We start from the raw sequence: 14,576 nt of genomic DNA on the forward strand, positions 1-14,576 counted from the left end.
GGAATGTCAATCATGACCCCTGGGTCCAGAGTCTGAAGACTTGTTGCTGAATCATTAAAGCCAAAGATGGGTTTGAGCCTTTGTTATGCTAGCAGATGATGCATACAAAGCTGTTAATGTAAAGTTTTAAGGAAAATAGCAAAAGTCAGGGTTTCATCTATGACAGAGTGTAGGTTGAAGCAGTATCATGTGGTGGCTTCTGTGCAATTCTAGGTGTGGTGGCTTCTGTGCAATTCTAGGTGGATAGAGGAAGCCATCTTATAGATTCTTCCTTAGACTGGTAGCCAGTTGTTTCCCCCAGGCTTCTAAACATAAGAGGTGAAGGGCATAGAAAGAAACTGATGCTTTGTAGGCTGGAGGTGCTATAGCTGCTCTTCCTTGGTAAGAGAGTCATAATTCAATAATCTTCAAAATGTAACTATCTCTGATGGTAAGTGTCCAAGAGAGAGACTAATACAAATACTTCCAGGCTATATCCTTCAAAAGAAAAAAACCTTGATAGCTTTCGCCCTTGAAAATAGGATGGAACCTAGATAATTTCTGCATTGGTATAAGGTGCACATGGGGATCAGCCTACTTTACTTTGTGCTCCATGAGCACACAGAGTAGGCTGGCATGTGGTGAGACCTGTTAAGAAACCTAAAAGCAGTTGTAGGAGGCTCTTTTCTTCTCTGGACTCGCCTTTGCTATAGGGACAAGGTACATGGCACTTTTCAAGTCTATGTTTAAAAGAACATAGTGACTCATTGTAGGATATTCTGGTTGTCTGCACAGGGGGAAGAAGCCTAGGTCACCAAATGAAGTGCAACCTTGATCTTTGCTTTCTTTTTAAGGAATGCAGTTTGAGAGGGAGGACTAAAATTAACAAAGGATGAAGCAATTGCATATGCCCGTTTCCAGACTTTCTGGGCACTGGGAGAGCAAGTTTAACCAGATGACATCACTTGTGTGACTGATTATGTCCTGCTTGTCCAAGTAGAATTTTTTATTTTCTGTATCTTTCTTGCACATTCATCAATCTTGCACATTCATCAATCTGCTTTCCTCAAGTCTATCTGATAAAAGACTTTCTTGAGTATTACACTGATTCTTTACAACTAGAGGAAGTTTACAAAGTCACAGCAGGTTTGTACAGAGTAAAGCAGCTTTCCTTTCATGCCTGCAAAGCAGCTTATGAGAGTCTATTACAGGGACTGTAAGCAGGTGTTTGAAGGGTTTTTGTCCTCAGCCTAGCAGGCACTGGCTCTGTTTTAACTTTTGGTTCCACCAAGAAAACAAAAACAGAGGCAAATTTTAGAAAGGAAATACAGAGGGGGAATTCAGACTTCCAAGTTAGGATGTGTTGAATTCGCATAGTGTTTTACAAGAGGCCCTGCCAAATGCAAAAAAAAAAAAGGAGTAGGGCTACATGTCTGATGTGAGCCGCTAGGCAGCCGCCTGTACCGTGAGCTCTGTGTGCAACTAACCCACAGCCTCTACGGCATGCCAGCTAGACAGCTTCTACTACAAGCTTTCAGCTACAGCCTATTCTGCCTTCCCAATCTGGGTCATGAGGCAGCCCACTGTAAGCTCTTTACTGCTTGCAGTTTATACTGTCTCTCTACGGCTATTACAGTTCTTTAAGTTTCCCAGAGACATGTGCAGATAACACTCAAGACATTTAATATAGATAAAAGAACTTATCTTTTATTTGCATACTGTAGATTGATGTATCTCACAGGGTTCAGGAATACAGCATACAAGTCACAAACCAGGAACATACAGAAACAGCATCCAAAATTCTTCCTGTCTTGTCTTCGGAGCTCTACCTAGCTGTAGAGCTTCATTTGCATGAAAAAAGGCCAGCAGTCCCAACAAAGGAGGTGAAGAGTCAAGGAGAGAAGGTGGTGGGGGTAAAATGAGCTAAGAGAAAAGGGGCGCCAAAATAGACAAAGGCACTCAAGGATATACCTCAGCCCTGACCACCCCAGGCTGGCTATCAGCCAATAGGGAAATCCCTGACCATGTAGGTTTCCCTGACCATGTAGGGAAGAACTGGTTTCTGGCTGATGCGTCTTTCCTTATCAGAGGAAAACTGGTTTCTGGCTGAAGCCTCTCTCCTTTTCAGATGGGAAGGAATGTAAGGCATCAGGCTTTTACTCTCTTAGCTTAGAATGCAGTTCAGATTTTAGCAAAAAGTATGTAGTCTACTAACATTAGCTAAAATAATGTAATAACATAGGAAAACAATGCTATGTCTAGGCAGCTGCCTGGGCACCTGCCTAACTTACTGGACTAATAAAGTTACAAACTAGGATACATGTATATATATCTGCAAGTCAAAAACAGGTAATTTGGTATTACTTAGGCGATTTCCTAACTTCCACATAGTTTGATTTTTTTTTGGTTCCCATCAATGTCTCAAATCCTCCATGTCCAGAGGGAGCAGAGATTTATTTTAGAAAGTTGGATGTGGAGGGAAAAACATGGCTTTCTCTCACACACAGACATGGGAATAGGTTTCTAAAATAGTTTCTTTCTGTGCAGTGCGCCTCAATCAAATCATCTGCAGCTCCCCACCCCCCCACAGTAGGTGGTTCCACCATTATGATGGCTTTCCTAACTCAACTGGCAGCATATGACTCTGCCCTCCCCCCCCCCCCCCCCCCAATATGGACCTTGACTAAACTGGCAGCACAGAAAATCCTTGGGAGGCCATGCAGCCTCTCCGACCCCCCCCCCCCCCCCCCCAATAGAAGCACACAAAACCACCCCTTGGGCTCCCCCACCCCACCAGACCCAGTCCCCTTGCTTACCATATTTGGAAGCGGTATTACTGCAAAGGTCTTGATGGGGCCCTTTACAAAATCGTGTTATGCACTTAATGGCCAGTTTATTCTTCATTAACTGCTAATGCAGAGCTTCATCAAGAGGGTTTGCACTATTTTTGCAGTTGGCACACAGGTGATTTTATTTCAAAGGGCTTGGCATGGGTGGAGAGTGGGCATGGAAGGAGTTTGGCAGCTAACATGCTGCACATACTGTAAGTTAACTCCCTAATGCAGAGTTAACGCAGGACTACTTACCATTGCCTAAATAGGAGGTGCTATGTGTTTCCGCATTAACCGGAAGCAGGTACCGTACATTAATCTGAATGATAACGCACAACCTGGAATAAAAAATAGTGGGAAAGCCCCCAAACCTAATAGCTGTCATGTTAAATTTGCAGCTACTGTGTGGTATAATCTGCATTAAGCCGTGGTAACTGCAAATTTTAACGCATTTGAGTAAAAGGGCTCCTTGTTATGAGAGAAAATGAACTTGTATTCATCAGAACATTTCTCACTGTGCTATATTTAATGATTTCTTTGTTGGTAGCTTAAGCTGTAGATTTCTCAACAAAAATTCTAAGTAAATATTTTTATAGAATTTTGGAACAGTTTACATTTTTTATTATTTTGTATATTTTTATTTTTTACTAATAAAAGAGGCCCGTTTCAGAGCAGATGAAACGGGCGCTAACAAGGTTTTTGTCGCCAACACCCCCCCCCCCCACTCCCTCCCTGGCCAACCCCTTCGTTGTTCTGCCATTGCTCCGCCCTCAATGTCATGACGTTTGACTTGAGGGCGGGGCCCAGAGCGATTTCTCACGCCCCCCTGCCTCCCAACCCCTTCGTTGTTCTGCCATTGCTCTGCCCTCGAGGGCGGGGCCCGCAGCGATTTTGGTGGCTTCACCACCACGAACCTTCGAACCTTTTTGAAGGAAGTCAGGGCTTGGCTTCGCTGACGTCAGTGTCCTCAGAACGTTGAGGGTGAGTTTTATTATAGTAGATTGAAATTATATAAAACACAAGCATAACAATTGATAAAGATAATACATTTGAAATTTTAATGGAAAACGATCCAGGAAATGATACATTTCGAGCCTATCTCAAAACCCCCAAATAAGAAATCAAAAGTAGAAGAGGGGGCAAGATCACAGAATTCAGTTACTCATGAGGTAGGGCACTGAAATAAAGGAAACAATATACCCTAAGCTATATTTAATTAATAAAGAAAATAAATGAGTTTACCTTGTTGGGCAGACTGGATGGATTGTACAGGTCTTTGTCTGCCGTCATTTACTATGTTACTATTTTATAACTGAAAATAAACAATTTATAGACCACTTTACATTACTCAGTTCAAACATAAACATTAGAGGGAGTAGATTTAGTCAGTGGAGCTGGAGGGTGCCTAGATGTTAGGAAATTCTTCAAATGTTCCAAGTCTAGGAAAACACAAGTCTTATCAGAAAAATTAACTATGCATTTACATGGAAAATGAAGGAAAAAAAACTCCCTCCCAAAGCCACCAGTTGAGACCTAAGTGCTAAAATAATAAGCTGTGTCGCATCTGGGTGGCTCTGCAAAGATCAGGAAATATTAATACAGTTTGACCCAGAAATTCAACACCTTTAAACCGAAAATATAAACGTAGAATCCATTTCTGATCATATTAACATGAGAACATAAAAATAGCCATACTGGGTCAGACCAATGGTCCATCTAACCCAGTATCCTGCTTCCAACAGTAGCCAATCCAGGTCACAAGTACTTGGCAGAAACCTAATTAGTAGCAACATTCCATGCTACCAATCCTGGGGCATGCAGTGGCTTCCCCCATCTCAATAACAGACTATGGACTTTTCCTCCAGGAACTTGTCCAAACCTTTTTTAAAACCCAAATATGCTAACTTCTGTTAACCACATCCTCCAGCAGCAAGTTCCAGAGCTTAACTGTTCTTTGAGTGAAAAAATATTTGCTCCCATTTGAATTGGCAAGTCCATTGTCATCCATGTAATTTCATTGAGTGGCCCCTGGTTTTTGTACTTTTTGAAAGAGTGAAAAATTGATTCACTTCTTCCTGTTCTATACCACTCAAGATTTCGTAGATTTCAATCATATTCCCCCTCAGCTGTCTCTTTTCCAAGCTGAAGAGTTCTAACCTCTTTAGTGTTTCCTCATATGAGAGGAGTTCCAGCCCTTTATCATTTTTGGTCGCTTTTCTTTGAACCTTTTCTAATTCCACGATATCTTTTTAGAGATACGGCGACCAGAACTGAACACAATACTCAAAGTGAGGTTGCATCATGGAATGATACAGAGGCATTATAATATTCTTGGTCTTATTTTACATCCCTTTCCTAATAATTCCTAGCATCCTGTTTGCTTTTTTGGCCACTGCCGCAGACTGAGCAAAGGAGACTATTAAAGTTGCCTTGGTTGCCACAGGATCAGAGTTTTTATTTATTTATTACATTTGTATCCCACATTTTCCCACCTATTTGCGGGCTCAGTGTGGCTTACAATACATTATGAATTATGGAAATACAGTTTGTTACATTGCGATTATGGGTTACATTGTGAAGAGTTATGGAAGATAAAGTCAAGTCAATCATCTTTGGGGTGTAGAGACTATGGGATGTGACATAGGGGGAATGATAGGGTGATCGAATAATAGCAAGAGAGCGTTAGGGTATTGCAATTTTATCTGTGGGTAGATTTTTGAGTGGGAGAGAATATGGGGAAAGAGAGTTTAGAAGAGAATGTCTCTCAAAAGTCTGTAAAATCAAAACTGGCTTCTGTTCTTTGACCCCTTAACACCTTTAAATCCTGACATTCCTGAGTCAATATGAAAAGCTTTTGTAATCTGTGGTAAATTTTCAGTGGGGATCTTCAATATCTCTTTTAGATATTTCTTAGTCATCTCCAAAGAAGAAAGAATTGGAGATTTGGGAAAGTTTTAAAAATCTTAAATTTAATCTTCGATCATAATTCTCCAAGTCTTCCAATTTTTGATGGATATTCATATTGTCCTTCATAAGTCTCCTGAGTAGATTACATTTCCCCTACTAATTTCTAATCCCCACACTGCTTAATGTAAGTGTGTATTTGCTCAGGAATAGGCAGAACAGAGTCCAAATGATTCATCAAGGTACTTTCCAAGTCACATACTGCTTCCCATACTTCCTCCAAAGTAATGGTCTCAAATTTTCCTCTTCAAACGAGGGAGGTTCCTGATACCAGCTCCATGGTATCCCCCGATGCCACACTTGGGACCACCTACTGCCCCCACAGCAGACTCCGCCTGGCTGCTCTCATTCCGATATCTTATCACCAGAAAGTTTGTCTAATGGCATCCCAACTCCAGAAATAGGAATGGCAGCTCCATTGTCATCCAACCCTCCTGCTGACGCTGATTCCAGAGGAATTCTTTCGGGTTGACTGGGAGTCGTACGGTTTTCGGGGCTTAACATAGTGTCAATTAACGCTTGAAACGGTCACTCCAGCATGCTTCAGCTCCTGAGATCTCTGATTCACCAAGGGAAGCATAAAGCCCTCCGTCTTCTGGGTCAAACTCGGGGAGTAAGCTGATTCTGCTGGTTAGGTACAGCTCTTCCTTGTGCCACCATGATGACCCTACAATACAAGAGCAGACCGAGGAGCTACCTGCCTCATGTCTGTTCAATCCGCCAACTTGTCAGCTTAGATTTTTATAGAATGTAAAACCAGTATTAGAAAAGTAGGATGCTATCCATAATGAAGAAATGAATGTGGTCATAAAGTTTAGCAATTTATTTATTATTTATTTAAAATATTTATAGACCACAAATATTTACTGTTCCACATGGTATACAATAAAACATACATAAGATAATAAAACATTATGGGGTCCTTTTACTAAGCTGCGCTAAGCACTAACGTGTTTACTGCAGGTTAAAAAACACTACTACAGGGCACGCTCAGGCGTCCTGCAGTAGGTTTGGGATTGGCGCACACTACCCAGCTAGGGAAAAAAAACTTGTGTGTCTGCCAGTCGATATAATGTAATTTCAAGTTTCTGTTTATTTGGTATACTGCTCAAGGGCAAACCATCCAGGTGGTTTGCAACATAATTGTAGAAGCCTAGCACTTTCAAAATGTAGAGTTCTTTACACAAATATGGCGTCATAGATGTTGTATAAGAAGTTGTTTCTCTGGAGAATAAATAATTATACTGTATTAAAATTAATTGAAATACATTGTACAACAGTACCTTGTGCATGTGTCGATAGACATTGCTGAGTGTTGTTTCAAATTCTCTGTATATATTTTGTAGGCTGTTGATTCTGATAATACTACAGACAATACTGAGGGGCAATCGATAGCTAGCCAGAAAGGAAACAGAACAGTGAGCACTGAAGCTTTTATGACTGTCTTTCATTCTCAAGATGCAGAAAACCTTGATCCTAAAATGGTAAGATTTTCCAAACTTCTGTATCCTACAAAAAAATTAAATTATCAGTGCCTTCAAAACAGAATTTAGAATTCCATTTTTGTTTCTCATAACGTTATCTGATTTCTTTTATAATTTATGAAACACTCCCATAGAGGGATTTTGTAATTTTATTAAGTCTTGAGCTAAGTTAATCTAGCTTTGAAATTTATTCATCTGTTTTTTTAGGTACAAATATTCGATTGGTTTTATATGTATTACTAGCATGAAAAGTTATACCTTAAAATAGGAGTGAGTTGTGAAAAAGCTCATTCTTCAAGACTTGTACTTGCGACTTTTGCCATATCTGTGTGTCAGTGGTAAAAAGGACCAAACAACTGTTGTCTGATGGTGACGTACCTGAGTTTGGCATCATGTCATGTAAATGAATATAGCAAAGAAATCTACTGTTTTGCTCATTGCTGCTCTGAGAACCTCGTTTTCAATTTCATATTTTATAACCTAATTTACATCACAAGGTGGCTTACAAAATGAACATAGATAATGATGGGACAGAACTGGGAGCTCCTCAACCAGGATTGAGGAAGCAGACCCAGGAGCCCCTCAACCAGGAAAGAAGGGCATCACCCAGAAGGGGCTCGAGCATCTTTCAAACTGGAAAAAAGGGTATGCCGAAACCAACCATGAGAGTGAAACAGAGATGAGAAAAGAATAAATTCCCAGCTGTGAGATGGACGTAACAGAAGTGCAAGCTGAAATATTTGGCCAAATTATTCAGTTAAATAAATTACCTTCAAAGTTTCTGTAATACTATATTTGCTTTACTAACAGGAGAAAATAAGATATCAAGAGGCACTGAAGGGATCACAGAGAAAACCCAGCCATACAAAGCACATAACATAAGAATAGCCATACTGGGTCAGACCAATGGTCCTTCTAGTTCAGTATCCTGTTTTCAACAGCGGCCAATCCAGGTCACAAGTACCTGGCAGAAACACAGTTAGTAGCAACATTCCATGTTTGTTTATTAAAACTTGATGAATCGCTTTTTTTTAACAAATAAAACGATTTACAAAGCAATTAAAAGCGCATGCTACCAATCCCAGGGGAAGTAGTGGCTTCCCCCATGTCCATCTCAATAACAGACTATGGACTTTTCTTCCAGAAACTTGTCCAAACCTTTTTTAAACCCAAGTACGCTAACTGCTTTTACCATATCTGGCAGCGAGTTGCAAAGCTTAACTATTCTTTGAATGAAAAAAATTTCCTATTTGTTTTTAAAGTGTTTCCATGTAATTTCATTGAGTATCCTCTGGTCTTAGTACTTTTTGAAAGAGTGAAAAATCGATTCACTTTTACCTGTTCTACACCACTCAGAATTTTATAGATCTCAATCATATCACCCATCAGCCATCTCTTTTCCAAGCTGAAGATCCCTAACCTCTTTAGTCTTTCCCCATATGATGGAAGTTCATCCCCTTTATCATTTTGGTCAGTCTTCTTTGAACCTTTTCTAATTCCGTTATATCTTTTTGTGAGACGGCGACAGAAGTGAATGCAATACTCAAGGTGAAGTTGCACCATGGAGTGATACAGAGGCATTGTATTGTTCTTGGTCTTATTGTGCATCCCTTTCCTAATAACGCCTAGCATTCTGGCTTGCTTTTTTGGCTGCCGCCGCAGACTGGGCAGAAGATTTCAGCGTACTGTCTACAACAACACCTAAATCTCTTTCTTGGGTGCTGACTCCTGAGGTGGACCCTAGCATCACGTAACTATGATTTGGATTATTCTTCCCAATGTGCCTCACTTTGCATTTGTCCACATTAAATTCATCAGCCCTTTGGATGCCCAGTCTTCCAGTTCTCTAAGGTCTTCCTGCAATTTTTCACAATCCACATATGTTTTGACAACTGTAGTAAGAAGAAAAATTCTTCTTACTACAGTTATAACCAGTATTTCTGGGCAATCCAAAACAGTCCAATTCAAAGCCTCCAGATTCCTATTCACTAACACTTGTAGAAAGTTACATAACCAGATCCCATGGCATTATAAGAAAGTGTTTATTATGTCAGTGCTAAGAGACAGATTCAGCAATCAGATTCTTTGTCTGAACCATAAGCTTTGTGTTATACCTTATACTAGCCGTTGAGCCCGTAAAAACGGGCTGGTATAGAGGTTTTCCTCCCCCCGCGGTCACCACCGCTCCCCTCCCCCCCGCGAAGTCGCCACCGCTCCCCCCCCTCGAAGTCGTCATCGCCGCCGCCACCCCTCCACCTGGTCCGGGCTCTCTCTTCACTTCTGAACTTACAGATCCATTCGCCGAACGCAGCAACGCACATCAGCTGAGCTGCCCCTTCCTTCTCTGCCTGTGTGTGTCCCGCCCTCGCTGACGTTACGTCACAGGAGGGCGGGGCCACAGGCAAAGAAGGAAGGGCTCACTGCAGCTCAGCTGATGTGCGTTGCTGCGTTCGGCGAATGGATCTGTAAGTTCAGAAGGGATGAGAGGGCCCGGGCCGGGTGGAGGGGTGGCGGCGGCGACTCCGAGTGTGGGGGGGGAGCGGTAGCAACCTCGGCGGCGCAGTTTCCCTCTCTGTCCCGCCCCCCCCCCCGTCATCACGTATTGACGCGGGGGCGGGACAGAGAGGGAAGTCTCTACTGCGCATTTGCAGTGAGTACGGTCACTCGCCGTTTATATGTTTGATACCCCCCTCTTTTTATCAAGCCACACTAGTGGCTACCGTGCACTAATGCCACTTTGAATAGGCTGTTTCGGCTTTACCATGTGGCAGCCGCAAGCGCAGCTTAGTAAACAGGGGGGAAATAGTATTTAGTAACATACATGCAAATCTTGTTAACCGCCCCTCACTAATGAGTGATGCACTTTAGCACTACCTATTTTGGCAGAAGGCACATAAAATGATACAAGCCAGACATTAGTGGTAACAGAATTTGATCAGGAGGTAACTTGAAGAGGTCATGTACAGCTTCACAACTTTTAGAGGAAAACAAATGCTGCCCAAAACTAGTTGTACCTGTATGATAGGGCTATACTGTGTGCCAAGTATTTTATGTAAGACACATCCCTATTATTTACATAACTTCTACATGATTATCTAATTTCATTTCTGAGCAGATCCTCTCCTTATACGACCTTCAGTGAGGAACATGGAGTACTTTTACTGTACTCCAACATTTCTTCACTGACCGACTGTACAATTCATAATAGCATAAAACATAGATCTATGATATCCTTTAATAAAAAATACAATAAAACATATAGTACATATTTTATATATTTTTTCTTCTTAGGGCTCTGTTTACTAAGCAATACTAAGGGCGTGCACTAAACGCTAAAGACACCCATAGGAATATAGGGGTGTCTAGCATTTAGCGTGCAATAATTTTAGGCACATGCTAAAACCGCTAGTGCGTCTTAGTAAATAGGGCCCTTGATTTTTTTTTATTTATAAGAATTTTTTAAAATACAATCAATTAAATAAAACTTGAACAGAAAAGCTGATACATGGAAGAAAAAAATACAGAGAATCACTGGAAATATTAACAAGAAATCCAACTTCCCATTACCATTTACTCTTACAGTTCAAATCCACAAATAGGGAAATCTGATAGCCATTAAGAAAAGAAAAGGAAAAAAAAGAAATAAACAGAAAAAAAGTTCATGCAGGTACACAAAAGGCGTAGCCAAATAATTTCTCTAGTACCCCTCACTCCACTCCAAGTCATTTAGCAGCTAGAAAAGATGTCAAGATGTGTCAGGTCCCAAAAAGCATACTTAATAGGTTGGCAGTTAATACATTTGCAAGGAAACTTTTGGTAAAGATACTTTTCCCCTGAAAAGTATTAAGCCTACATTTAAAATAACACTTCAAGATTCTATCTGCCACTATTGTTATCCAAAACCATAATCAAAGTAGCACATAATTGACCAGAATAAGTATCGGCTTCGTGAGTAAGTTCCAAAGAATCCACAGTAATGTGGTCTTCACCTGGCCTCTCCTTTTTCTTAAATAGAAGATGATAAGCTCTATAGAACTGCAGTATCTCTTCTCAAATCACCTGTAGAACTTCCATAAAATATTGTTCAGCCATTTCTTTTGGCGAGACTCTATCTTTAGGAAAGTTAACAAATCTTAGATTTATACTTCTAATGTGGTTTTTAATTTTTTCTAACTTCATATCTGTAGCAAGAACGTCTTTCATTTAGAGGTTTCCGTAGTTTGGACCTGCTGTAGAGACCGCTGCATGGAAGATATTTTTTCCACTTCAGATTGAACTTTAACAATATTGTTCCAGTCTCTTTCTTATATCATCAGTTTGAACATTAAAGTTTTGGTCACATATATTTTAAATTCAACAAACAAAATAAAACCAAATCAAAAATTTTTTTCTAATATGTTAAAACAAACTGACTTGAAAAACAAGGAATAATGATCCCTCTCCCTAGAGGGATTTCTACCGGAGGGAAAACAACCAGAGCAGATCAACTGTCTGAGCCATACCCTTTAGCCTGTTATTTTTTTTTTAACAAACTTTAATTTAAAAGTATCTTGTACCTGGAAGGGAAGCCAAAGAAGCTTAGTCAAAAGCAGGGACACAATCAAACTTTCTCTTCTTAAAAATCAGTCTAGCTGCTGTATTTTGAAAAAGCTGAATTTTTGTAAAATTCCACTATACAGAGAACTTCAGTAATCTAATTGTGATAAAATTGTTGATTTGGACCTGCTGAGCAAAACAATTTTCAAAAAAATAGGGGCGAACGGATTTTAGTTGCTTCATCTTTAAAAAAAAAAAAAAAAAAAGCTTTGTAACTAAGTTATTTATTTGAGGTTCAAATGATAAAAGTAGAATCCAGTATAATAACCAGTACCTTGGAAGTAGTGGAGGAGTAGCCTATTGGTTAGTGCAGTGGCCTGAGAACCAGGGGAGCTGGGTTTGATTCCCACTGCAGCTCCTTGTAACTCTGGCCAAGTCTCTTAACCCTCTATTGCTCCAGGTACAAAATAAGTGTCCACTATGTAAACCGCTTTGATTGTAACCACAGAAAGGCATTTTATCAAACCCCACCCCCTATCCCTGATCCTTGATCCCTATCCTGTTTTTAAACAATCATTATTATTCAGACAAACTTTCAAAAAAGTAGGTAGGTGAGACTTACTGAACCATAAAAGCTTAGGACCCTGTTTACTAAGGTGCGTTAGTGTTTTTAGCGCACGCTAACGCTAGACACCCATAGGAATATATGGGTGTCTCTAGCGTTAGCGCACACTAAACACACTAGCGCACCTACAGAGCGGCTTAGTAAACAGTGACCTTAATTTTTTTGCTGGATTTAATTTTAACAAATGATAGCTGGTCCAATTTTTAATTTTGTCAATAGAACAGGACTGGGTTGAGATCCCCTGATTTACAGCTATAAGTGGATGTGTCATTATGGGCTCCTAGTTAACAAGTTACTTTAAAAACTTAATCCAAAGTACAGTTACCCTCAGTGACACAGGCTAAAGTCTATGGGCTTTTGTATGCCATAACTTCTACAATAGGCTTATAGTTTCTCATTTGCAACTTTTTTTGCCTGTTGCTGCATTTGTCAGACCTTAGCTTAAATGATATTTTAATCAGGAAGTTATTTTCCTTGGACCAGTGCTCAGTAATATTCCCAGCCCACACACAACCCTGTTACGCCAAGCCCCCTCCCTGCCCATCTTCAAGTCTTTGCTTAAAACCCACCTCTTCAATGCTGCATTCGGCACCTAACTCTTACCGTTCAGTAAATCCAGACTGCCCCAATTTGACCGCCCCTATCGGACTGTCCGTTCACTTGTCTCTTAGATTGTAAGCTCCTTGAGCAGGGACCGTCCCTCTGTTAATTTGTACAGCGCTGCGTAACCCTAGTAGCGCTTTAGAAATGTTAAGTAGTAGTAGTGATACAACTTCAAACCAGGCAATGTTTCCAATGGCACTGCAGTGATTTGCCCAGCTTATCTGTCTGTTTCACAGCATGACTTTGTGCCCGGGTATGTTAAACTACCAGGTGAATGCTTCCTTATGACTTCTATTCAGGACCTCGCACATCAAACATATAACCCTCTTATCTGTTTCCCAAAACTGAGAGTTCCTTAATTCTTTGGTATTGCAACACCATTCTTTATAGCCTGTTTCTGCTTTCCTTCAGAGGTCTGAGAACTGTATTTACTGCGTTCCATCTTTGTTTTTAACTGTGGACTGGCTTGTGGATTTTCTTCATAGCTGTTTTCTTGTCATTCTCAACAAACAGTCTGAGATTTTTTTTTCATTCACCAGCAGATTGCTAAATGCTTCCAGATGTTTACCCTGTGCTCTGAATCTCTGCTACTTTCTCACTACATCTCCCAGAGTGGCTATCTCCAAAGGGAATTCACACAAGGACTGTCAGTGCATTTGTACGAGGGGCTTATTTTGATTAGCCCTTCAATATTGGAATGAGTTGCCTGCGATGGTTAGGGGAGAACTGGATGGTAAAAAGTTCAAGATTTCGATAAAAATCTTTTCTTCATAAACAAGCTTTTCCCAGTGGAGAGTTGAGGGATACGCTAGTGAAGATGCTAATAGCTTTGGTAATGTGACTGGTAGTTTGTATTTTAAAAAATTATTTTTTAAATTGATTTTTAATAATTTAGGACCCTGTTTACTAAGGTTCGCTAGCGTTTTTAGAGTGTGCTAACGTTAGAGACACCCATGGGTATCTATAGCGTTGGCACACACTAAAAACGCTAGCATGTCTACAGCACAGCTTAGTAAACAGGGCCCTTAGTATGGGTGGGATGAATTAGTAAGGGTGGGATATGGGTGGGATGAATGTGCTCTTTGAGATAGGCTTTCTTATTGTTTACTAGTAAAAAAAGCCCCGTTTCTGATGCAAATGAAACGGGGCTAGCAAGGTTTTCTTCTGTGTGCATGTGGGAGTGTGTGTGTCCCTGCCCTCTGCCCTCTCTCCCTTCCCGTGTGCTGTCCCCTCTGCTCTCTGTCCCCTCCCCCCTCGGAGTCGAGTCCTTCAGTGTTTCCTGCTGTGTTGTGTTACAGAGATAGTGAGGGCTTCTGCCCTCTCTCCCCTCCCCCCTCTGAGTCCTTCACTGTTACAGAGAGAGCCATTTGATTTCGTGCTTTGCTGTGTTTTCCTTCACTGTTTGTGTTACAGAGAGAGCGAGGGCGGGGCAGACACTCATGGGGAAACCGGATATCTCTCCCCCTTCACACTTCCGGCTGGAGGCTTCATTTAGAACGTTGGTGGTGCCTTTTATATATAGAGATTGTTTTTATTATGATGTAAACCACTTTG

The 14,576-nt window shown here is 40.8% G+C and overlaps 1 protein-coding gene across 1 annotated transcript in view; it reads left to right on the forward strand.

Annotated features, from left to right (window-relative positions):
• The window catches only part of TBC1D8B (TBC1 domain family member 8B), a 151,285-nt gene that overhangs the window by 53,543 nt on the left and 83,166 nt on the right, over window positions 1–14,576 (forward strand). Inside the window, exon 8 of the mRNA XM_030209579.1 lies at window positions 7,121–7,258. Coding sequence (XP_030065439.1) covers window positions 7,121–7,258 — 138 coding nt within the window. The remainder of the gene's footprint in view (window positions 1–7,120; window positions 7,259–14,576) is intronic.

This window comes from Microcaecilia unicolor, chromosome 7, assembly GCF_901765095.1.
Source record: "Microcaecilia unicolor chromosome 7, aMicUni1.1, whole genome shotgun sequence".
Classification (NCBI taxonomy): domain Eukaryota; kingdom Metazoa; phylum Chordata; class Amphibia; order Gymnophiona; family Siphonopidae; genus Microcaecilia; species Microcaecilia unicolor.